This window comes from Ambystoma mexicanum, chromosome 9, assembly GCF_040938575.1.
Source record: "Ambystoma mexicanum isolate Mex_15411 chromosome 9, UKY_AmexF1_1, whole genome shotgun sequence".
Lineage (NCBI taxonomy): Eukaryota > Metazoa > Chordata > Amphibia > Caudata > Ambystomatidae > Ambystoma > Ambystoma mexicanum.
The window spans coordinates 438536606-438563631 of record NC_090931.1 but is presented as its reverse complement, the minus strand read 5'-3'; the positions used below and the strand labels follow the sequence as shown (position 1 = coordinate 438563631).

General features: G+C 47.3%; 1 protein-coding gene across 2 annotated transcripts in view; it reads left to right on the top strand.

The window, feature by feature from the left end:
* The window catches only part of LOC138488151 (transmembrane protease serine 11D-like), a 942850-nt gene that overhangs the window by 372463 nt on the left and 543361 nt on the right, over nucleotides 1-27026 (top strand). Inside the window, exon 1 of one of the 2 annotated variants that reach the window (XM_069614931.1) lies at nucleotides 8582-9988. The exons of the other annotated variant lie outside the window; for it this stretch is intronic. Within the exon in view, the coding sequence (XP_069471032.1) occupies nucleotides 9721-9988 (268 nt within the window). The 5' untranslated portion in view covers nucleotides 8582-9720. Of the gene's footprint in view, nucleotides 1-8581; nucleotides 9989-27026 lie in introns of those variants that run through there. 2 annotated transcript variants of the gene reach the window in all.

Genomic DNA, 27026 nt, shown 5'->3' with positions numbered 1-27026 from the left:
GCAGATGACGATATGGCATTTACCTGACGGGAGAGGGAGAGGGTCGCGTCTAAGTAAATTCCAAGGGTCTTTACAGCCGGTGATGCTGTGATCATTGTGCCGTCTATGTTGAATGCAGTGGAATCTGCGTCCAGCTTGTTTAGGATTGAGTATGGACGGACCAGAAGTAGTTCTGTCTTTTTCATCATTGAGACAAATGGTGAATACCTCACGGATGTCAGAATTGGCATTGGTTATCCTAGAGTTATACATGGAGGCTTTGGCTGTGGTGATGGCCTGTTTGTACTGTTTGGCCAGGGTGTCGAATTCCTGTTTAAGGGTGTCTGTAGGGGAGTTTTACAAACATGTTTCTTCTGTTCTTTTCTTGGACATAAGGTCAGCGAGTTCTTGGAGTACCATGCGTTAAAGTGCGCAGAGGGTTTGGCTATCTTGTGAGTTAGTGGGGCGATGGTGTTAACAGTATCAGTTAGTGTGTTGATGTAGAGCTAAGACTTGAGGATCTGATGTGCCGGTGGAATCCAATTTTAGTGGGTGCAAGAAGGGTAGAATGTTTTCTCTAGAGAGTTTTTTTGAGTTACAGACCATGGAGGGTGGTAATCATTTGGCGAGAGGTTTTGGAGGTTTTGTTACCGGGATGGCAAAAGTGATTATATGGTAGTCAGACCATGGGCATGAGGAGTTATTGTGTATGGTGATATTGCAGTTGAGATCAACTATTCAGTCAAGTGTTCGTCCATTAATGTGCGTGGGGTTGTTGATTCATTGACAGAAGCCTAGGGAGAGCAGATAAATGGCGAGAGAGAAAGCTGATGGGTCGTTGTGGTCATCTAACCCAAGATAGAAGTCCCCTAGGAGCATTACTTGTGAGGAGAGTTTAAGGTTGTGACTTAGAGGAGGTCTTCTTCAAAGGTGTCGGCGGCACCTGGCAGTCGATAGATGATGTGGATCGTAATGGTTTTGGTTAGGGTAGTTGTTAGTTTCAATGATAGGATGTCGCAGGCTGTGTTGAGTGACGTGTTCAGCTGCCTGATGGGCAGGTGTTTCTTAGCTATGAAGGCGGTCCCTCCACTTCTAAAAATAGTGTAGTCAGGGGGAATGGACAGTGCTAGAGCCGGGCCTGAGGCGTCATGGAGCCAAGTTTCTGTGATGGCTACACCATCTAGGTTGTTGGCTGTTAGGAGGTCATGGATATCTAGGGCGTGGGCAGCGAGTGAGCGTGCATTGATCAGTGCTAGGTTGAGGGTACTTTTGTGGGTGTTGTCACACTTAAGGTAAGGGATATGGGGAGAGGAAGGTGCTCTGGTATGTGTGTGTGAGTGAGCTGTGTGTGAACTAGCAGCAGGCATGACACAAGGGCAGCGATTGGTGCAGGGATTAGGCATGGGATAGCGGTAGGTACAGAGGGTGCAACAGTAGGTGCAAGGCTAGGGCAAAGAGTAGCAACATGTACACATGGTACAACAGTAGGTACAAGGCTGCAGCCTATGGAGAAAAGTGTATTACACTGTTATGGTGGGCAGGATTTCAAACAACATTGATATCCTGTTTACATGAGATACCTTGTTTATACTGGCGGTCATGGATTCTGGACATGCAGGGGTGGCTTGAATGATGAGTGGGGTATCATAACTGGTCGATGTGGTAGCAGGTAGTATAAGTGGAGTGGTGGGGGATGTGCAAGACGATGAGGCAAAGTTAGGAGAGCTGGAAACATGCAGTAAGAGTTCAGTGCCAGTGGAGCTGGTTGGCATGGTTCCTTGTTGGGCAAATTAGTGGAAACCAGGTAATCGCGGCATCGCTATTTGTGATTGTACTGTGCATTGTAGAGATGGACCAGCAAAGGGAGAGTACTTCGCTCATAGTGAGTTCTGTTGCCTAGATAATGGAGGCGCTGACATGGCAATGGGGTGCACGTGGGCTGGACTGCGCTGTTTGGTAGGAGCCTGCAGCCTGTGTGGACGTGGCTTGATTTCATGACTCAGGGCTGGGTGGGCATGCAGGGAGGAGGCGGGATCTTGTTATGTGCATATTATGCTATTGCAAATGGGAGCCTAAGTGGAGCCAATAGGAACTTACCATGTGCTTCATGTGGGCTGCAATGAGCATAGTTTGCAGATGTGTGAAGGGCATGGGCAGGCATCACGTATTTAAGGGTGCATACCGTGTGTGTGTTGATGTTGGATGCTGTGGTGGTGCGTACACTCTATGAGAAGGGAGTAGTCAGCGTAACGGCTGTCGAACATTTCATCACTAAATGCACATGTATGCTGGCAAGGCCTTCTGGGGGATGTAGTTTCTTTATGGTGTCTGGCGTAGCAGGTATGAGTGGGCTGGTGATTGTAGTGCGGGTAAGTGCTAATGTCAGAGGGAGCGTCGTGTGGGATGGTGCTGCATTGTTGGGGGTCTGGGCGCGGTCCAGTGATGGCCGAGCTGCAGAGACATGCAGTGCTCGGTTCGATGGGGCGTGTCGACTCACGCTCGTCGGCCGAGCGCAGTCCATCACATTGGATTGATCAGGGGGTAGTTTTGACAAAAGGGGGAGAGTAGGTCAATACACAAAAGCTGCGATGAGGTCACAGCAGATTTGAGGACAAGTCTGGGTGGAGGCAGGGGGATTCTCGAGTGGCAAGATACATGTGCATATTGAGGTGTTATCGACAAGCGGGTTACGAGAGCCTCGTTTTGTGCAATGGAAAATAGATGTATCAAACGCATCTATGCTTGCGGTGTTGTTAGGATCAGGTGTGTTTAGATAGGCACAATTTTGGATACGGACGTTTCTGACTAACGGTACAGATGTGCACATGCAACGTTTAAAAAACGATTGCAAATCAGTTCTGAAACATTCATCTCTAATTTACCTAACAGTGATAATTATTCATCTACTAATTCTTTCACCAATGTCAATTTTCTTTTCAATCGGTACCCGATTCTCTTGCTCCCTATCCACTTGTGAGACAAAAAAATCTAAAATGTGTATTCTCATGAACAAAGAATCCTAAACAATGTAATCAGAGCAAAGAAAAACCATGGTGGGAAACGATGGCCACCACCCTCCTTTTAGAACAATTTGAAGCACTTACAGCTTTTAAACAAGCCATTGTTGGGCTAAATCTGCTTTCCACACAATCAAATTGACTCTTCCGTTAAATAACCTGCCAGCGTGATTTCAATTATGAATACTTTTATTGATGTCCATTGTTTTCTTCAAACACTGTAACCCTCAACGCATTTAGCAAGCAAACCAGTGTAATAACTTTTTTACTGAAAATATCCATAAGATCTATTTAAGTCTTCAATCCGCAAAACCCCCTTAAATTCCTGTTAAACCTCAACCAGCATCTAACTGATCCTTTATTTTTAGAAATGTTTGTTAGGACATGATATCATCCTTACTGAGTAAGCTTAAACCCACTTGCTCAGTATTGACGTGCTTCCAGCCTGTGTAGCCCAAGCCCACTCTGAAGTTTTGACTCAACACATCACACATTTTGTCAATCTATTAATTACCCAGGGGATAGTCCCTTCGGGACTCAAATATACCATCCTAACTCCCTTGATTAAGAACCTGTCTCTTGATCCTGTGGAGCTGGGCAATTACCGTCCCATAGCTGGTCTTCCGTGGATGGCTAAGATTCTTGAAAAGGTGGTGCAATTGCAACTGGTGGATTTTGTATAATGCAACTGAATTCTGGATCAATTCCAGTCAGGTTTGTGACCCAAGAACAGGACAGAAACTGCTGTGGTCTCTGTCTGTGATGACAGCCTACACCACTCCGACCAGGGTTATTTATCTCTGTTAGTTCTGCTAGATCTGTCAACCACATTCAACACAGATTAGGAAAGTGTTAATCCCCCACAATTGTGCGCTCAGTTCCTATAGGTTTATTAAGAATGAGTTTCACACTTGGCTGTGTTTTACCAAGTGGGTTAATGCCATATTCCATATAAACAAAGAAATCAGTGACTTGAGTGACATAGTTCACAAATCATCCGTTATATCCATAAAAGGTACAGGGTCAATCCAAATATAAAAGCTGGGGGTTCCATTATTGTCTAAGATTTACCTGCAAATCGAATTAACCCAAAGTGTCTGATGGCAGTGGTGCCTGTGAGTTGTCTTTGTCCCTGGACATGTTTGAGTCTCTTTGTGATTTTGCATGTCCCTGCTGTATCTATGCTAAATGTGAGTGTCTCAGTGACCCCATTATTCACTTTCTTTGGGTCTGTGAGCGCCTATCGCACAAGCCCTAAAAGATGTAACATCCATTCTTATTTTAAATTGTATATACGTTTTCATGTTTGGATACCTCTTCAATTTCCGATTCTATATTCGAACCAGGTTATGCAAATATATAGCATTTAGAAACAGAGCCCTGTTCTACTTAATAAAAAAACCTGAATATCGTCCTCCTTGTTTAAATCTATCATAGCACTTTGTAATTTACAGATTATCCTTGCTTCTTCCGGTCTCAGGATCCGTTCTCAATTGCCCAGTCAGACATCTTTATGGATATGTTTTATACCCACAAATTTGATTTTGTGGTCCATTTGGTATTTTATTGTCCAATTTTCTTGTAAAGGACATCTTATTTCTGTTTTGTTGCTCATGTTCATATTCAGGTGTTCTCTTATTCGTAGATGAAGTTCCCGAATGGTGGAGCCCACATACAATTTATCACACACACATATGATAATGTAAATCACAAATGTGGTTCTGCATTTTATCATGTCCTCAATTACCAATTTTTGTCTTTCTTTAGTTTCACATAGTGCACCATTATATTTCCTTTTCTGGGCCAGCAGATACAGCCGCGGCCTCTGGCACTGCACTGGAGTGGTTTCAAAGCTTTATTTCCGGGAGTATGCAAATGGCAAAAACTGGTCAGTTTACCTCAACCTCCTCTTTGGTTACCTGCAATGTTCTACAGGTTTCCTCCTTGTTGCCTCTTCTTTTTAACATGAACATTCTGCTCCCGGTGTCTCTTATTCAGAACTCTAATATTCAGTTCCATTCTTACGCCAATGACACCCAACTGTTTCTGAAAGTATCTGTCGCCTAGGAGACTTTTGAACAACTTCAGCTTTGTTTGAAGCAGGCCAGACTTTGGTTGCCCAACAACAATTGTCAAATAAATCATACAAAAATTGAGCTTATACTCCTGGGACCTAATCACTTATTAAATGATCTGTCACACCAACCTTCATCTCCTTCACTATTGGGCCTTCCGACCACCTTTGCCAAGAACATTAAAAACCTTAAAATCATTTGGGCGCCTGAACTGGGGACGACAACACAAATTAATGAGGTGGTTAAATCGTTTTTGTTTTGTCACCGACTACTGCAATGTACTCTTCCTTATCTCCCTCTTTTGTCCCATTCCATAGTGGATTGGTAGTTGCTAAATTCTTGCCTTGCCACACAAACGCGCTATACATAGGGTTTCCTAAATAACTCCTACACTGACTACAAATGGCTAAAAACGCAGCTATTCCTCTTATTTCCCATACACCTAAATTCTTTCCTTAATCCGACCTCTGGTTATCTCTGCACTGGTTACCCATTTGCTATTGTATGACATGTAAAATACTTTTACATTCTTTAAAAAACCTTATGGGTACAATTCAGCCATAGCAACCTTCACGTTCTCTCCCATCAGCCAGTTGTATATTCTAACCAATCCCCCTTCATGCTCTATCACCAGAAGAGATTGGCGATTGTCAATTATAAGACCCCACCTCTAGGACAAACTTCCAATTCATCTTAGCTCTATGACTTAATTGCTAGCTTTCAGGAAGAACCTTAAAACATTCTTTTTTTTCAAATTTTCCAGTGGAACCTCAGTCCCCTAATCTATATCCACTAACAAATCCCCTAACTCATTTGTGTTCTCTTTGCCCAGTTGCAGTGAACTCTTTCCAAATTGCTGTTTTTGCCATATACATTAAAAAAATTGAAATCAATACAAATCAAAGAGCGAAGGTACCAATTGTTGCCAACTCTTAGTCCCAAAACAGTTCCAGAAAGCAGTAAAGGAATTAGCCCACTCCAATGTGACGGCCAGACACATGGGTTTAGAGAAGATGCAGAAAACACCCTAAGTAGATTCTGATGGCCTGGTCTATCTGCAGATCAAACAGTTTTGTGCAGCCTGCCCATCTGCTGGTAGGCCTCACCAGATGATATACCCAGGGCCCCACTCCAACAACTATCTATCATCGAAGATTTCTTTCGACAGAATTGGTATGGACATCGTGGGGGCCTCTGGATTCCTTCAGGGTAGGAAACAAATCTATTTGATTAATTCTGGATTATGCTACCAGATACCCAGAAACATTGTCCTTGAAGAACAACAATAGCAAGGCTATCTTCAATGTGTTCATTCTATTCTTCACTGTGTTGGCTTCCTGGTAGCGATACTGACTGACCAAGCCAGTAGTTTCATGTTGAAGCTGATGGGGGAAATAAAAGACTTATTGAAGATTAAGACCTTGAGAATGTTGATATACCATACTCAAACTGAAGAGCTGGTGCAAAGATTTAACCAGACCCGAAAGCGCATACTAAGGAGGTTGGGCACTCAGGATGGGCAGAATTGAAAAGACATAGTTACATGGGCCCAGTTAACTGGGAAAATATCCAGATGCCTTCCTTCCGAAGCCACAAAGGATGCAGGGGGTGGTGGGAAACATAAAAATACCACCCAGAAGACTGATCAGACTAAAACCCTGTCGGCTACCTGAGGCAAGGAAGAACATAATCAGAGAACAACTGAAGAAGACGGTGGACGTGGACGTGATTGAAAGGTCCTTATCAAGTGGTTCTTTCAAACTGTCCAGGCACCCAAGCCTGACAATAGCTCTCAATTTTGTATTGACTTCCGTAGACTCAGGGATACATCTAAGTTCAATGCATACCCCATGCCCTTGATCAATTAACTGGTGGAGACCCTACGAGCTGCCACATTTTTTTCCACACTGGAACGCATCAAAGGTTATTGACAGGTGCCCCTGGATGCAGATGCCAAACAAAAGATGGCCTTCTCAACCCAAAGAACTGTTCCAGTTTGCGGTCCTATCGTTTGGCCTGCATGGGGCCCTAGCTAGGTTCCAATGATAAATGGATCACATCCTAACTGCATGTAGGACCGTCACTGGTGCATATTAAGATGCCATTTTTGTCTAGAGCAAGACCTAGGATTTCACCTAAAACACCTGATAGAAGTCTGTAGCCAAGAAAGGTCCACCTCATGGCTTGCCCAACGAAATGTCACCTGGCCCAGACATCTGTTAACTACCATGGGTTCCATGTGGGAAAGGGGTATTTGCTACCTCAGCAGAGCCAGGTGGAAGAGGCCAAAGTGTCCCATGACCCTGAACAAAAATGGACATTCGGGTTTTTTTTGGGACTGGTGCGATTCTGCCAGATGTTTCTCACCTCGTGGCTCCACTCAGGACAGGAGGCCGCCGCCCACAGCAGCAGGCAGTGCAGCAGGCCAGGGCTGGCACAGGAAGCCGGCCTGGCCCCCTAGCACAGGCGCCAGGCAGCATGTAGCAGCAGAGACTCTCACTCTGGACTAGGAGGTAAGCAATATACACCCCAATAAGCCACGCAAATAACCCAGAAATACCCAAACGCCCAGGTAGTAGGAAGCCAGGTGCAAATCCATTTATTAGAGAATGCTGGTGTTGCATTGCTGTCACTTATGGTGGACTCTCCCTGTTAGTTAGTCCTTATTATTTTAGGACATGTCCCTTGCTGCGTTATAAGTATTGGACTTTCTAGGCTTTAACAAGATTTGTATTCCGTGAAACGATCACTGGTTTTGATTTTGTTCCACATGTTTTTTCATTTAGGTTTTGCAGGGTTCTCGTTCATTTTCCTTGGTTCCTTTCATCTTTGATAGCTCAGCATAGCCCAGCTGCCTGCCGCTGGCCCCACATGCTCTCTACCACTGCCAACAGCACCAGAGCAGAGTCTTGCCACTGTTCTCCACAGCACCCTGTGCTCCACTGCCTAATGTCACTTCAGAGATGACTACCTGAGCCCCTGGGTATGAGTTTCACTTGATGCCGCTCCCGTCTCCCCATTGATTCATTCCATACATCATCCATCCTGAAGATCTGACCGACACTCCACAGAGCGCAGGTTCAAAGCTCCTTCTGGCTGCAGAACCTGGGGAAGATACAGTCACATGTCAGGCCACAGGTGGGTGCTTCTAAACGTCTGGGCATGGTAGGGTGAGTACTGAGTAGTATCTCATGTGGTCACCTCTCTGACTCTGGCATGCTGTGAGGTTTGGGGAAGAAGCAACTGTGTGCCATTTAACAGAGCACTGACATTGAAAGGCTGGTAAACCAGAGGCAGTGTCAGTCATTTGCCACGTCAGCTATTCACATGACAAGTGACTGGTTGCGCACTGTTCCCCTGGCATTCCTGCCTGCCATTAAGAAGTAACAGTGTTACAAGAAATACAGTACCCCGTTATTTGAAACGCCCCTCGTTTCTTTGTAGGCGCATCAGCCACCGTACAGTCTTCATTTTACTCCACAGACTGTGCACTTTGAAGTGGTTTTAAAAGATAGTAATGGGCGGCGCTATTGCGCACATAGCAAGATTGTGCCTTGTGTGTGAGCTCCGGAGGCAGGCTGAAGTCCGGGATGCATAACTTGTAATTTATTGCCCGGTTTTATACTAAAATCGCAGAAGTGTTATATGACGATAGCATCTGTCTGGGCACCGAGAATGAAGTCCATCCGTCCAGTGGTTCCTGAGAAACACCGAGAGACCCACACGGCCAAGAGGGGCCTCCTGGGCGCCCTGGTAGACATCTGAATTGCAACGTTACCCAACGCTGCAGCCTGGGAGTCAGCAGCCCACAAACTCAATAAGCTAGCAGCAGCGTAGTGAGCCACCGAAGCAGGCAACGAGCACCCTGGTGGGATACATGCGGGCGCTCCGGACCCTACGTTGAGCGCCTGGACACGCTGACTCCTGCCAGGGACAACGGTCGGCGCAGCATACATTTTCCCTACAAGCGCTGTGGCAAAAAGATTTGCTCGCTCCCCTATCTAGGGAAACACAGAGAGCCCGAGACCACAGGCGTCCTGGACTGAGCCGCGAACCCGGCGCCTAGACAGCAAAATGCATGGACCAGCGGGTTGCGGCACTAGAAGGGGCACGGCCGACCCAAAGCTGCACCACCGCTGCTCTAGGGGGAGCATGCTGCGGGCTCCCTCGTCTCAGAGCCCCGACCGATTTGCATAACCAGGATACGACTAAAGCACGGGAGGCCACCCGTAATACGAATCGTGCAGCTTGAATTGCGGTCCAGCTATTGATGGGGCCCGAACGTATGCTGAAAGGCACATTAACAACTGCAAGCACAGGTGCTGCACACTAGGAATCAGGGAATCACTCTCACTATCAGCCCGGAGGGGCTGGATAGAATTTAAAGAGACAAACACAATTTTTCTTCGAGTAAACAGCAACACTACTTCATAAGCCCCGGGGAGGCAAACATTAAAGGGGCAGGCAAATACAACACGAGCACAGCGAAAAGAGGAGAAGCAGGAGTATCATTGGAAGTGTCAGTTCATAAAAAGAAAGGCAAGAGCCAAATAGACACATATCTTCGAGGGAGAGGAGAGAAACAAACAGAAAGTTAAGAAAAGAAGGAACAAGGAAAACAGCAAAAGGAAGCCATTCAGACAAGGAAGATGGCAGAAGAAAGGGCAAGAAGGACCCAGGAGTTCAGTGAATGGGCAAGGAAAGCAGAGAAAGAGTATGGGGCACAATGGATGCTGGATGTAATGCAAAAGGAGGAGAGGGCAAAGGCAATGTCACTTTTGTTGTTTGTGGAACCCAGCAGTAGTGAAGGAGACGATGATGTGCCGCAAGGTCAGAAGAGGAGGAGAGAAGAGCCAAGTAAATCGCAGGACCTACCAGAGACACCCAAGAAGAAGACGAAGAGCAGGAAGAACAAAGGTACTGTGAATATTGATGTGGGCAGAAAAATTGTTAAAATGCTGAAAACATGTGTCACGGGTACGGGTAAGTCGCCCAGAACCAATGGCAGAAGGGGCAGAGGCAATAGGGGTCCCAGGGAGGAGCGGGGGTACTCTTCATCAGAAGAAGGGAGTAGCGAGGATGAGGAGAGGGAGCACCTAAAGGCATGGGTAAAATGGAAAGGGGTGGTGAGAAAGGAGAAGCAGAAAAGGGCAGGGGGCCAGGGGCGGAACCCGCAGAAACCCCGGTCCCAACGCCCCAGGGGGCACCGGCTGTACCAAACGCAGGAGAGGTGCCACAATGTACCAATCCGCGACCAGTTGCACCAGTGGCAGGCAGCCCACCGCAGGGGGTGGCACCACCAGGGGCACCATTAACACCAAATCCCGGAGGGGTACCGCTGGGTACCAATCCAGAACGGGCAGCACCAATAGGGGCAGCACCAATACCAGTGGCAGGGAGCTCACCACAAGGGGTAGCACCACCAACATTGGCAGCAACAGTTGCAATAGACAAAGAGGGGGGACCTGTCATGACAAAATATGGCAGACCTACAATAGGCAAGGATGCACAGGGCAGATCCATGAAGGCAATGGCATGGTATATCAATGACAAGGAAAAGATATGGAGAAAGGAGTTTATTGACATCTTTTTCCCTTTTGGGCTGCCAGAAAAGGGGGATGAATGTGTCTATAGAGGACATAAAAGAGGATGAGAAATGGCTGCTAAGGAGGGGTACAATAGTGAAAAGTTTTGACAGCTTTCCAGATAATGTCCACGATCATATTACAAAAATTCCCCGAGGACGGGGTAGCATTGGTGGCATATCAGCAGAGGGTGTTAAAGGTATATAAGGCATTCGGGGGGGATGCATGGCAGGAATATAACCACAAATTTAGAAAAGAAATTGACTGTTTTCCTGACATGGGTTGGGATGAAGAAAATTTCAGCCTTTACATATTTAACGTATTAAAAGAAAAATGGGAAAACAGGGAGCGGAGCTCAGGGGGCCAGCAGAAGAGGCAGTATTGGCAGAATGATTACAGATCAGATTATAGATACAACAACAGAAGGTACAAAAGCAGCTATGACAGATCTAGGGATCAAAGCTTTCGGAGCAGATAGTATGGTTCACAGAGAGCTTGGCAGAACAACTTGCCACCAACTGCGCAGAGAGGGGGCAGCGGGAACACGTGGACAGCACGGGCAGAGCCAGGGCAATGTCAAAATTTCGAAAAAGGGGTACCATGCAGTTGGGACTGGAAGTGCAAGTTCAGCCACAAGTGCGAGAATTGTAAGGGAGACCATAGCATCTCCAAGTGCACAAGGGCGACAGCACCCAACACCAGAAACAACGAGAAGAGGATCTAGGGGCTGGGGAGGAAAGGGGGCTACACTAGTAAGAATTGATAGAATGGAAGGGTGGCTTCAAATATTCCCAGACCAGGAAGTGGCAAAAATGATCATACAAGGTTTTCAAGAAGGTTTTAACATCCCATTTTCAGGGCAAGGGTCACAGATTATCCCCAAAAACCTAAAATCCGCTATGGAAAACAAAGAGATAGTAACCAGAAAAAATCCAGAAAGAGGTGGAACTAGGTAGGGTCGGGGGCCCCTTTTCAGTATTAGCATTTGACAATTTTCATATGCTCACCACTGGGGTTAGTCCCGAAAACAGAGGAGGGGGAATACAGACTGATTCACCATTTATCATATCCCCCAGGGGCGTCAGTCAATGACAGCATTCCACAGGAGGAAACTGCAGTAACCTACTCAGACTTCCAGGAGGCAGTGGAATTAGTCAGGAAAGCCGGGCAAGGGGCAGTGATGGCAAAAGCGGACATTAAGTCAGCATTCCGGCTGTTGCCAGCCAACAGCAAATCTCAGAAGTGGTTGTGCATGCATTGGGAGGGGCAGTACTTCATAGACAAATGTCTGCCGATGGGCTGCGCCATCTCATGTGCATACTTTGAGAGGGTAAGCTCATTTTTTCATTGGGCAGTCACAAAAGAAATGGGGGAGGCCAAGATCGTGCACTACCTGGATGATTTTTTGTTCGTACGGCCCAAAGGGTTAAAATTATGCAAAACAACGCTGGACACATTTGTAGAGGTAACAAATGAGTGGGGATTTCCATTGGCAGGGGAAAAAACAATGGGCCCAACACAGGTTATCCAATTCCTAGGAATAGAAATTGACTCAAGACAGGGGGTATGCAGGATCCCTCAGGGCAAGGTAACAGACCTGCTGGAAACAATAAAAGGGCTAAAAGGGAGGAAAAAGGCTACGGTGAGAGAACTGCAAGCACTAGCAGGGAAACTTAATTTCGCGGGACGGGTCATACCACAAGGAAAAGTATTCCAAAGAAGCATCGAGCTGAGGACAAGAGGGGAAAAGATGGGGCACCACAGGGTGTGGATTATAGGGGGAGGAATTAAGAGGAACATCGAAATCTGGGCAGAATTCCTGAGGTCTTTCAATGGGGCAGTCATCTGGCAATCACCTATAAACAATGAAGAGAAAAGGGTGCTGTTCACTGATGCGGCAGGGGTTTTCGGTTTTGGCGCAATACTTCGGAAAAGTTGGTGCACGGGAAAATGGCCCGAAACATGGCAGGAGGCAGAATGGACAAAGAACATAACGCTGCTGGAACACTTTCCAATCTGGGTAGCATTATGTGCATGGGGGGGAAGAGCTAAAGGACAAAGAGTTGGCAATATGGTCAGATAATATGGCAGTAGTGCACGTGTTAAACAAAAGTAGCGCGTCCTGTCCGATAGTATTGGAATTGATGAAAGCCATCACACTAGAATGTCTAAAAATAAATGCATGCATAAGGGCGAGGCACATCGCCGGAGAAGCAAATATGGTAGCTGATGCATTATCTCGTTATCAGTGGGGAAGATTCAGGGAACTGAGACCGGTCGCCGACAGGGAACAAACGCCCACGCCACAGAAGGCATGGGTCCCGCTAAAAGCATTGGAAAGGAAAGAACGGTTGGCCTCAAGGTCGACTCTAAAGAAATGGGAGAACCACAGAGAACAGAGCAGGTCATAGACAAACTGACAAGGAACGCCCTAACGTACAAAACGGGTAAGCAGTACGAAAAGCATGTGGAAGATGTGTTGTTGGAAACAAAAGTACAAGTGGCATACACAGCAAAGATAACTGGGGTACCAGATCCAACCAACAGCCCAAGAATAGAATATGCAATGAAAGGTTGGGCTAAATTGGAGGGGAAGAAACCAGACAGCAGAAGGACGCTAAACTTTGGGAAGCTAGTGATTTTATTAAAAGTATTAAAAAGTACATGCAGTAGCTTATATGAGACAGCCCTGTTCAGGGCAGCATTTGCATTGGCATACTACGGGGCCTTCAGGTGGGGGAACTAGTAGCCTGGAACACGGTAGCAGGCGATGGCCTGGCAAAAAGCGATATTAGTGTGGGAAGCAAGGGTATGACCATAATGTTGAGGAAATCTAAAATAGACCAAGCAGGGAAAGGGAGAGCAATAGACCTCAATTGCATCAAAGAGAAGGACCACTGTTTCAGATGTATCACCCAAGAATTCCTAGATATACGACCGGAGGTCGGATGGCAACTGTTAATACATAGGGATGGTAGTGCACTCAGCAGATACCAATTTCAGGTGGTACTGAAACAAGCAGTGGGCAAAGCGGGATGGGATCCAGCTGAGTTTGGAACACACTCATTCAGGATAGGAGCAGCAACCTCGGCATGGGCGGGGGGATTGGGGGCAAAAGGGGTAAAGAGGATTGGAGGGTGGAAATCGCAATGTTTTAAAAAATACATAAGAGAGGATATGATATGAAACACACTATTTTCCCTTTTCAACAGAGACAGGCCCCTACAAATCAGCATGGATAGTAGGGCACTCCTTCGTGACACGGGCAGGCAGATGGATTGAGGAAGTAAAGCAAGATCTCCACTTCAAGAGCACCATTACGTCATGGTGGGGCCTCCCGGGGATGCATTGGGAGGACATCCACGACAGGTTGTCAGTCCTGATCGGCTTCAGGGAGCCCCCTGAGTACCTGGTTATACACCTTGGTGGGAATGATTTGGTCAGCACGAATAGGGGAGAGTTACAAAGGAGCATCTGCGAGTCCCTGCATAGCATAGCACACTGCTGGTGGAAAACTGAAATCTTTATGTCCGAGGTAATTACACAGAGAGTCAGGTATGGGGCGCATTGGAAGCAGGCAATCAAGACAGCGAGAAGGAAGTTGAATAAGGCAGTAGAGAAATACTGTAAGAGCACGGGGCTTCATTTCATAAAGCATGATCTCTCAGAAAACAATCCGGACATGTTTCATCACGACGGGTTACACCTGTCAACCAAGGGGATGGTTTTTTTTTCAGACAACATTTTCAGGGCGCTGCAGGAACGGGGGTGCAGGTAGAAGCGCTTTTGGGGGGACCTGAGTGGGCGTGGCAACGCCCTCTCAGGTGTGGCGGCATGTGCCCAGGAATGGAGGCCCAAGGGTAACAAAGGCTCGGGAGGAGCCTTGGGCAACTCCAAAACTGGACACAAGGTGCCCAAAAGCTAATGATGGTGTTATTGTTTTTTGTTATGTATTTTCTGTAAGAAAATAAAAAATGCCTACGGCCTATAATGTTTCCACAACAAAACTGGTCTGCTATGCTATTACTTAGGTAGGGGTCAGGAAGAGGGAGCAAGGGGAGACCACACTACCCAGCCTATGCCCCAGGCCCCGGACCGTATAAAATACGGGATGATAGAGGGCCTGGGAGTTTAGGCGCAAGGTAGGGGGGGGAACGGCGCAGAAGCAGTAGGGTGGGGCATCCAAATGGCGCCCCTCAACACAAAAGGAGCAGGAAGGGCAGGAAATGGCACCTGGGAAAGGTGCAAGAAGTAATCGGCAGGGGGCCGGGGTAAGCCCGGCCCCCAAGGGCAGAACAAAAGAGATCAGGGGTATAAGTAACCCCAGGAAAGGAGAAACAGGATAAACCAGGTAAGGAGCTCACCTCTCTCGGGCAAGCTCCTAGGACCTGGATAAGGGGAAAGAAGGAACATTTACCACCCTACCGACCCTACAAAGAAAAGGGACGAAGGAGGAAACAGGCAGGAGCCAGAACGCCGAGTACTTTCTTCTGGTACACGGCCCGAATAAGTCGTAGGCGGCATGTGCCCAGGAACGGAGCCCCAAGGGTAACAAAGGCTCGGGAGGAGCCTTGGGCAACTCCAAAACTGGACACAAGGTGCCCAAAAGCTAATGATGGTGTTATTGTTTTTTGTTATGGATTTTCTGTAAGAAAATAAAAAATGCCTACGGCCTATAATTTTTCCACAACAAAACTGGTCTGCTATGTTATTACTTAAGTAGGGGTCAGGTAGAGGGAGCAAGGGGAGCCCACACTACTCAGCCTATAATCAAACAGGGCAGGCTACAGGCCCAAGCTGCACTCAGGACCGCACCAAGACGGGCTGCCCAATGCACGTTGCTGTGACCTCTTGGGACGGCCCCTATGGCCATAGTTATGCAATAAAGTGGTCCCGGCTTCCTGTGATTTCTCGATTATAAAAGCTACAGCAGCCCTCCTGACCACATAAAGCTCTGGAGCATGTTGATAATAATATATCTTCTCAGCCCCTTATACGTATTTGAACCAAGCATTTTTCACCCTGTAAGGACTGACAAACGCCTGGTACAGCACCACAGATTCCAGACATAGGCTTCCATATATACGAACTATGGCTGGGGGAGGCGCCGGGGGCGACGTGTGTGTGGGATCAAGCCCACAAGGATCAAGGACACGGGCACTTCCAACTTCATTGACCCAGGAGGTTACTGTGAGATGTACAGTCTTCAGCAAGCGAGGTAGACCCCGGACAGAGCACACCGCTATAACCACCACGATCCTGAATAAGGACACGCCATTACCGAGGCAACAGGGCCCTGAGCACGGCTGCACGTCATTAGACAAGGCCACACCCAGGGAGGGAAGGGAGTAGTTACATTTTCAGGTCAGGCCACGGACCCCGGACAGTCCACCGAAGCGAGTGGTACATACTACAACTAGTGGACTAACACCATTACCTCCGCAATGAGGCCTACCTCTAGGTGGCGGCCAGACAGCATGTGCACCAAGAATTCGAACAGAACCCCATAACCCTACGGACAAATCACCAACCTGGGAAAAGAGAGGAGTCAATAAACGATGCCCAGAGGGGCCGCACCCAAGAAAGGGAAGGGTACTATTGAAAAGTACACGACGCAAACACCAAAGGCCGGGGAAATAATTAGCCTTGGATCAACCATGCAGGCCGCTCCCACCGCCATGCCCACCACCATGGATCCTCAGGCTGTCTTTGCCTCAATGCAGCAGGGCTTCACTGCAACAAATGATAGACTAGACGGAATCAATGCCAATGTGACAACGCTCAAAACCAGCTTGAGAAAGCCACCAATCATATCACAGAGGTGGAGAATTGTATCAGCACTACGGAAGGCACGCTTGAGGCATTGAAAAACACTGTAACTTAAATGGCCAAAGACGGGCACAGTGAAGCTCAAATCCAGGATTTGGAAGCTAGGTCTGGCCACAACAATGTACGCGTAGTGGGGGTGCCCGAAGATGCAGTGAAAGGTCCGATAGAAGCAGCCATTGAGGAACTACTCAGGGATCTGCTAGGCGATCCCGGTTGGTCTTCAATGTTCGTGATTGAAAGGGCGAACAGATCCCTTGCCCCTCGTCCCAAACCTGGCGCCTATCCCAGACCCATCATAGCCAGACTGATGAATTACAGAGATAGGGATCTGACGCTTTGGACAGCGAGAGACAAACAAGAACTTAAACTGGGCTCCAACATAATCCGGATCTTCCCAGACTACTCTGGCAGTCCAACAGGAATGACGCCCATTTACAGGTGTAAAGAAATTGCTACGTGGCAGGGGAGTACCCTATGCGATGCTGTACCTCGCGGGCCTTCGCATACAATACAACAATAAAACATACTTCTTTACCTTCCCAGAGGAGGCAGCCTCCTTTGTCGAATCCACCATTCTAATGCCAGCGAAGCAGCCACATGGAACCACTGGAGCAGAAGCTGTTGGCTCACCATCACCTGGGCAGGAGGACTAGAACTATTGATCAATACCACGTCATGGAACAGGAGGAATAAGGCTACGGTAGCAGATCCTCAGATCTGCGTATTCAATTTGATTTTATATTTATTTATGATAACACATTACCATATTACTGTTGGCCATTGATCAGAATGTGTGCTGGTAACGTTCATGTTTGAAACCGAAGGGCAGCCATGATACGGTCCCGGCCTAAGCAAGCACGGAAGCGCCCCCTAATGCGGGTGCTCGGGTTTGATGAGCGTAGGAGGGTTAGGGAGGGAAGGACATACATAGTTGAAGTTTCAGGAACTATGAGGGAGGGGGAGAGGGATGATGGGGCAGTTGAGGGAGTTAAAATTAAAAATGCACAGACATACACAAGAAGGCAGCGTAGAGATAACTGCAGACACTTGACTGATATATATACTGTTGAACATTGGGCAGAGTATGGCTGAAAAGAGCCCGAAAGGATTTACACTGTTGAGCTGGAATGTAAGGGGGCTCGGGATGCCAGTGAAAACGCGGAAGGTCATAGCATACATTAATAGAATGGGTGCCCAGATTGCATTCCTTCAAGAAACACACCTACTGGGGCACCATGCAGATAGGGTAGCACCAGGTTGGGGCAGGCATCGCTTTTACACATCCTTTACAAGCAAAGCATGCAGAGTTCTCACCTTGATACACAAATCTCTGGCGTACACACACTCAGCTGCAGAATGTGACCCCGAGGGGCGGTATGTCCTTGTCCATGGGAAACTCGCTGAGACAAAGGTTTTCCTCATTAATATTTATGGTCCAAACACGGACGAGCCAGACTTCTACACCAAGGTCTTTTAGAAATGCGCTACATATCCAACTGCACACTTCATCATGGGGGGAGATTTCAATACGATATTGTACATCCAGTTAGACTGTACGTCTAGCTGCCCCAGAACACTCACCAAAGCAGCACAAACAATACACACGCATCTATCTGACCTGGGACTGTGCAATGTTTGGCGCTCCTTACATGGAGACAAGCAAGCATACACCTTTTACTCATCCTTGCATGACATGCACTCTAGAATCGACCTCTGGCTGACTGTCATGCATGCTGGACGCTACGCTCGTAGAACAGCTAGACCATTCTACTCCAAATGGAGGTTATTCGATACGTTACCGGGAAAACGACGTTTGCACTTTTCACGTCGCTAACTTCACGTGACTTTTGCTTCGTCACGTGAACTACGGTATTACGTATTTAAGCAGCGTAGAAACTTCACTCGCTGCTTCTGATCGTCTCTATTGGCGTTGTGTAGCTGAACCTCTGATCTGCATCCTGGCATATTTCTACAGCTACTTTTGGGCCTTCGATAGCGTGTGTTCCGCCACACGCTGATTCCTGGAGCTATCCCTTCGCGTGATAATTCACACGCGTTCTCTGTCTTCAAGCGTGGCTGGTCCGGACTGCGGGAATCCTGCCCGCGTGTAATTCCACACGCTCACGCTGTCTCTAAACGCGGCTGTTCCGGACTGCGGGAACACCGCCCGTGTGTTATTCCACACGCGCTCTTTGTCTTCAAGTGCGGCTGGCCAAGGCTGCGTGAATCCTGCCCGCGTGTAAAATCCACACGCGCTCTTTGTCTTCAAGTGCGGCTGGCCAAGGCTGCGTGAATCCTGCCCGCGTATAAATCCACACGCGCTCTTTGTCTTCAAGTGCGGCTGGCCAAGGCTGCGTGAATCCTGCCCGCGTGTAAAATCCACACACGCTCTTTGTCTTCATACGCGGCTGGCCCGGACTGCGTAAATCCTGCCCGCGTGTAAATCCACACGCGCACGTTGTCTTCACACGCGGCTGGTCCAGACTGCGCGAATCCTGCCCGCATGTAAAATCCACACGCGCACGTTGTCTTCAAACGTTATTTTCTTCGCGGCTGTTTATAACCGCGTGTACTTCTAACCCTGCATCTGTGGAATTAACAGAAGGATTGATCCCTATAGTGGGAAGGAAGCCTTTCGAGGATTATTGGGAGGTGACATTGAACTGAACTTTGGACGCTATCCTGTGGTGAATTCAACCCGTATCTAGCGTGAGCCTCGTTCCGTTCGGGATAAGTCTCCCTTACTAATTTTCCCTTCCTTGTCGTTTGTTCTTCATTCAAATCCATCAAGAGACTTCTGGATTATTCTACCCAAATCTAAAGGTCAGTGTGAACATTCCTGTCATTATCTAATTCATCATACTCAGGTTGGAGCAGTTATTCATGATACTTTAATTTGTCCTAGGCTGGATTACTATACCTTACCCACGCCCTTTCCAGTGATCCATCGCTCTGCCTGTTTTATCAGCCAGAGGGTTGTATCATTTGGAAGGTCTTTTATTGACTTCACGACTATCAAATCGTGTGAACAGGGATCCGGAAGACCCTACCTCCTGTATCCTTTTGAGTATCGTATCCTTTTCGGTTAATACTTTGGTACATTCTGACAGAATCAGAAGCCATGGAGGGTACGGATCCTTTAGCTGTTTTGACACAGTTGATCAGCGATTTGAGAAATGAAATGGTTACAGCACAGGACATGTTACGGCACCGTATGGACGTTATGCAAGACGCCCTACATGGTAGTCCTCAGGGAGCACAGGCGCCGATGGCTACTGCATCTGGATCTGGGACTACGGCACCCCCACAGGAAATTATTAATGTGGTTATGCCCACTCAGTTTCCCTTGGCCCCTCCGGAAAGGTTCACGGGTGATCCCAAAACCTATAGAACCTTTGTAAATCAGTGCCGACTCCATTTTCTTTGCCGTCCTACATCTTTTCCTGATCTAACCACAAAAGCAGCCTTCGTGCTTTCCCATTTAGGGGGCACAGCTGCTGCTTGGGCTAACCCTTTGTTGGAAACAAATAGCCCTTTGTTGTACGATTGTGACGATCTCTTGACTGCTATGAGTAAAGTCTTTGACATGCGTTACTCTACTCAAGCCACAGATTTAGAGTTGCTTAACCTACAACAGGGCAGCCAACCCCTTATGTCTTACGTTGCCCGGTTCAATCAACTGACGGCGGAAACCCAATGGCCTGACAGCAAGAAAACGGCTGTTTTCTACAAGGGTCTTTCTGAAGAACTGAAAGATGCCTTATCTACAGTTCCTGTGGTTCCTACGGGTTTCCCAGAGCTGCTCGACTTGGTTCTACAAATCGACGCCCGAAGGAATGCTCGAAAGGGAGAGAAAAAGCCCTTCATGCCAGTCTCGGGGCGGTCAGAGACACCAGCAGTCATCTCTAACGACCCTGAACCCATGCAGATAGGCGCCGTGAGAGGCCGATTGTCCAATGCAGAACGGGAGAACCGAAGAAAAAACCACTTATGTATGTACTGTGGTTCTTCCGAGCATTTATTGGCAACATGTCCTAAAAAACCCATCAAGCGTGCGGGAAACGCCAAACTCGACATTAGCAGGAGTCCCTATGTCGAGTGTTTCATCGGACTCCAGTACCATTCCTAAACATGCGCCTGTAATAGTTCAGGTGACGTTACGTTGTGATGAGCGAGAAGTGGTTTCCAAGGCCATGGTTGATTCTGGAGCCACCAGCAATTACATAGACATCACTAATGCCAAGAACTGTTCCTTACCCCTTGTTAACAAAAAAAGACCTGAAACGGTGAACACCGTGGACGGATCTGTTTTGATTTCTGGTATGGTAACCCAGGAGACGGTACCTGTTCAGATGACGTTATCAAATAACCATTCAGAAGAAATCATCTTCGATGTTATTGCTGCTCCGCAGTACGAGATCATACTTGGTCTTACATGGTTAACCCTTCACAATCCTGCTGTTGACTGGGTTTCGGGATCGCTCCAATATCCTTCGACTCATTGCAATGAACATTGCTTTACCAGTCAGGAGGTGTCAAATAAAAAACACATATTGGCCTCTATGGTGGAGGATTCTACTATCAGCGTTGTACATCAATGCGACAATATCATACCATGCGAATACGCTGATTATGCTGATGTCTTTGATAAAGGCCAGGCAGAACAATTACCTCCTCATCGACAGTACGACTGTCCTATCGAATTGATTCCTGGTGCCAAAATTCCTACAGGCCGTGTTTATTCATTAACACCTAAAGAAGATGTCGTGTTAAAAGAATACATTGACAAAGCGCTAGCAATGGGCTTTATACGGCCCTCGCAATCTCCTGCTGCATCTCCTCTATTCTTTGTTCCTAAGAAAGAGGGAGATCTCAGACCATGCATTGATTACAGGGCACTTAATGATATCACCATCAAAAACCAATATCCCTTACCACTAATAAACGTTCTGTTGGATCAGTTAGGCACTTCCAGTTATTTCACCAAATTGGACTTGCGAGGTGCATACAATTTGGTTCGCATTCGTGAAGGCGACGAATGGAAGACCGCTTTTAAGACACGGTATGGTCTTTACGAATATTTGGTGATGCCTTTTGGTCTGTGCAATGCTCCCGCCACATTTCAATTCTTCATGAATGATATATTCAGAGACATAATGGACCAATTTGTGGTTGTCTATCTGGACGACATTTTGATCTACTCATCATCTTTATCGGAACACGTCGGACATGTTTCTACAGTCCTACAAAGACTCAGGGAGAACCATCTTTATGTGAAAGCCGAAAAATGTGTCTTTCATTCACAGGAAGTGGAATTCCTTGGCTACGACATTACCAATCTAGGTGCTCGAATGAGTCGTTCCAAGGTAAAGGCCGTCTTGAATTGGCCGATTCCGCATAACGTCAAGTCACTACAGTCTTTCTTAGGCTTTGCGAATTTCTATCGCAGATTTATCCATTCCTTTTCCAAAACAGTAGCTCCTTTGACGGCTTTAACTAGTTCCAAAGTTCCTTTCTGTTGGAACCAACATGCCCAAGCAGCATTCGAAAAGCTGAAGGAAGCATTTACCACTGCACCCGTGCTTCAACATCCGGATCCTGATCGCCAGTTTGTCGTTGAAGCGGATGCATCCAGTGTCGCTATTGGTGCAGTGCTCTCACAAGTTTGCACAGAAACCAAGGAGGAACACCCAGTGGCTTTCTTCTCTCGCAAACTCACCTCATATGAACGGAACTACACCGTCACTGAGCGGGAACTACTGGCTATCAAAGATGCTTTCCGAGAATGGCGTCATCATCTTCTTGGGGCCAAACAACAGGTGTTGGTGTACTCTGACCATAGAAATCTCCAAGCAGTCAAATCCATGAAATGCCTTACGGCCCGTCAGGCCAGATGGCATGTCTTTTTTGCCCAATACGATTTCCAGGTCACCTATCGTCCTGCCCGAGAACATGTTAAGTCGGACGCTTTGTCCCGTATGAGTAAAGAGGCACAGGAAGAAAAACAAGTACAGATTCAGCTGTTGGCAGATCATGTAATTTGTAGTTGTTCGGTTCAACCATCCCTAAAAACCGAAATACAAGAGTGGGTAAAAAATCATCCACAAGTAGTCCAGGATATGAATCTGGACGTGCATAACGGTTTACCATTCACACAAGGAGTACTTTATCTACCAACTCCTTCAATGCGGAATAAAGCCCTCAAATGGAACCATGATTCCTTGATTGCAGCCCATCCTGGACGGAAGAAAACACTGGATCTGCTCAAAAGGTGGTGCTGGTGGCCATCCATGGCAAAAGAGGTTATAAACTATGTATCTTCTTGCTCTGTATGTATCCAATGTAAAAATACTCCTGGTAAACCAGTGGGCTTACTCCAGTCCCTACCTGTCCCTAACAAACCATGGGACATGATATCTATGGACTTTGTGGTAGAACTCCCCCCAAATCAGGGATATGATACCATATGGGTCGTAGTAGATTATTTCACTAAATTGGCTCTATTTATTCCCTGTATTGGTTTACCAACTGCTACTGTTCTGGCTGAACTATTCATCCAACATATATTTCGTTTCTTTGGTCTACCATCAGTAATCATTACTGACAGGGGCTCGCAGTTTGCGTCACGCTTTTGGAGAGCTTTAACTTCTGCATTACTAATTGATGATAGAATGTCCAGTGCTTATCATCCTCAAACCGACGGACAGACCGAAAGGGTCAATTGTACTATGGAACAATATCTGCGGTGTCTGTGTTTGCAATACCAATCGGATTGGCTCACGGTACTGCCGGCGGCTGAATTCGCCTATAACAACTCTTATCATAGTGCCATAGGCACTTCACCGTTCTATGCTCTCTATGGACAACACCCCCGATCAATACCTCTGGATTCCGGTCTATCCTTGGACACGCCTGCCGCAGGCCGTACTCTTCGTGATCTGAAGAGATTACAAAGAAAGGTGAAGCAGCAATTGGAGCAGGCTAAACGACGTGACAAGTTCTATGCCGATGCTCATAGAGTTTCCGCACCTGTCTATAAGGCTGGTATGAAAGTCTGGCTATCCACTAAGAACTTAAGAATTCCAGGCAAAAAGAAATTGTTGCCTAAATACATCGGTCCGTATGTAGTGCTCCATGTTCTTAATCCTGCTGCTGTACGTCTGGCTTTGCCACAACGATGGCGGGTGCATCCTGTATTCCACGTCTCACTCATTAAGCCATTCTCTGAAGCTACTAGACTGCCTGTACGGCCTGTTGCTATTTCTGTGCGGGGGTCTGATGAGTACGAGGTACAAGACATACTGGATATGAAACTACGTTCTGGACGACCATATTATCTGGTGGATTGGAAGGGCTATGGTCCCGAAGATAGGTCCTGGGAACCTCTTTCCAATATTCATGCTCCTGCTTTATTGAAGCGCTTTCACACAAGAAGGGGAGAGGTTGTCCCTTTGGGGGATGGCACTGTCATGCATGCTGGACGCTACGCTCGTAGAACAGCTAGACCATTCTACTCCAAATGGAGGTTATTCGATACGTTACCGGGAAAACGACGTTTGCACTTTTCACGTCGCTAACTTCACGTGACTTTTGCTTCGTCACGTGAACTACGGTATTACGTATTTAAGCAGCGTAGAAACTTCACTCGCTGCTTCTGATCGTCTCTGTTGGCGTTGTGTAGCTGAACCTCTGATCTGCATCCTGGCATATTTCTACAGCTACTTTTGGGCCTTCGATAGCGTGTGTTCCGCCACACGCTGATTCCTGGAGCTATCCCTTCGCGTGATAATTCACACGCGTTCTCTGTCTTCAAGCGTGGCTGGTCCGGACTGCGGGAATCCTGCCCGCGTGTAATTCCACACGCTCATGCTGTCTCTAAACGCGGCTGTTCCGGACTGCGGGAACACCGCCCGCGTGTTATTCCACACGCGCTCTCTGTCTTCAAGCGCGCCTGGCTAAGGCTGCGTGAATCCTGCCCGCGTGTAAAATCCACACGCGCTCTTTGTCTTCAAGCGCGGCGGGCCAAGGCTGCGTGAATCCTGCCCGCGTGTAAAATCCACACACGCTCTTTGTCTTCAAGTGCGGCTGGCCAAGGCTGCGTGAATCCTGCCCGCGTGTAAAATCCACACGCGCTCTTTGTCTTCAAGTGCGGCTGGCCAAGGCTGCGTGAATCCTGCCCGCGTATAAATCCACACGCGCTCTTTGTCTTCAAGTGCGGCTGGCCAAGGCTGCGTGAATCCTGCCCGCGTGTAAAATCCACACGCGCTCTTTGTCTTCATACGCGGCTGGCCCGGACTGCGTAAATCCTGCCCGCGTGTAAATCCACACGCGCACGTTGTCTTCACACGCGGCTGGTCCAGACTGCGCGAATCCTGCCCGCGTGTAAAATCCACACGCGCACGTTGTCTTCAAACGTTATTTTCTTCGCGGCTGTTTATAACCGCGTGTACTTCTAACTCCTGCATCTGTGGAATTAACAGAAGGATTGATCCCTATAGTGGGAAGGAAGCCTTTCAAGGATTATTGGGAGGTGACATTGAACTGAACTTTGGACGCTATCCTGTGGTGAATTCAACCCGTATCTAGCGTGAGCCTCGTTGCATTCGGGATAAGTCTCCCTTACTAATTTTCCCTTCCTTGTCGTTTGTTCTTCATTCAAATCCATCAAGAGACTTCTGGATTATTCTACCCAAATCTAAAGGTCAGTGTGAACATTCCTGTCATTATCTAATTCATCATACTCAGGTTGGAGCAGTTATTCATGATACTTTAATTTGTCCTAGGCTGGATTACTATACCTTACCCACGCCCTTTCCAGTGATCCATCGCTCTGCCTGTTTTATCAGCCAGAGGGTTGTATCATTTGGAAGGTCTTTTATTGACTTCACGACTATCAAATCGTGTGAACAGGGATCCGGAAGACCCTACCTCCTGTATCCTTTTGAGTATCGTATCCTTTTCGGTTAATACTTTGGTACATTCTGACACTGACATCTCAGAGGATCCTAGGCTGGGTTTCAGAAGCAACAATATTACCCAGAACGCTTTCGGACCACTCCCTGGTGTTGCTGTCTCTATGTATTCCCAAGATCTCCCAGCGGAGACCACCTTGGAGATTTAAGGCTTCCGCTCTGGCAGACCATGTGTATAAGACAACTCTCACACAACACATTGATGAGTACTTCCAGAACAATGAGGGCACGGTGGAGAGTCCGGCGACACTGTGGCAGGCCTTTAAGGTTTATATGAGGGGGGTGGCTATGTCAACGGAGTTGGGAGTACTCAAGGATATTCGCAGGGAACTTAAAAGGCACGAGGAAGGCATATCGAGACTGCAGGAGCAATATGCCATTAATCCAATGCCCCAGGTTAAACTTCATATGAAAACACAGCTAGATGAGTATAAAGAGACAGAGGCACAAGAAATCTGCTACTTTGATAGACCGGCTGCCGCCAGGCAGTATAGTGAGCAGGAACGCCCAGGTAAGCTTTTAGCATGGACGATAAGAGGGGAACGGAGCCAATCCAACATCCCATGTATAACACGACCGGACGGAGTGGTGGTCACTGATCAGGAAGAAATAGGAAAAGTATTTTATGATTTTTATACAAGCCTCTACTTCCCCTAGAGCGTCGCCACAGAGGAAGAGATAGACAGATACCTGGCCGGCATACCCACAACACTTTTGTCGCCGATGACAATAGAAACCCTTGATGTTCCTTTGTCACAAACAGAGATAGCTGAAGGCATCAAATCCCTCCCCAATGGGAAGGCTCCTGGGTCTGATAGACTAAGTGCCGAATTCTACAAGGAGTTCACCACGTCGCTGGTGCACGACTATTTTATATCTGGGCTGAGGCTCTTGAATCCGGTGAACTGCCTGAAACAACGCGTGAAGCGATCATTACGTTGTTACTCAAAGCCGGGAAGCACCCGGAGGAATGTCGGTTGTATAGGCCACTTTCACTCATAAATACAGGCACGAAAATATTAGCTAAAATACTAGCTACATGATTTAATCAACTAATGCCACATATGGTTCACAAGGACCAGGCGGGCTTTGTCCTGGGTAGGTCCACTGCGACCAACATTAGGCGTTGCTACAATATTATAGCATCAATACCTAAAGACGCACAGGCGTTGGCTCTGGCACTGGATATGCAAAAGGCCTTTGATACGGTCTACTGGCCCTTCCTATTCAGAGTCCTTAATAATTACGGGTTTGGCCCGAATTTCGTAAAGTGGGTACGGATACTGTATACTAAGCTGTACGCCAGAATCAGTCTCAATGGCACCCTATCGGTGATCCTGGAATTGGCAGGTGGCACCAGACAAGGCTGCCCAAAGTCACCACTATTTTTTGCCTTGCTGGCGGACTTTTTAAGAGCCAGACATAGCAGGATAGGAATTTCCCTTACAGGTAGGATAGAGATCATCACATTATACGCAGATGATATTATGTTATATTTAAAGGACCCCGAGACCACCCGAGGCAGGGCACTTCGAACGGTAAAGGAGTTCGGGGAATACTCTGGGCTGA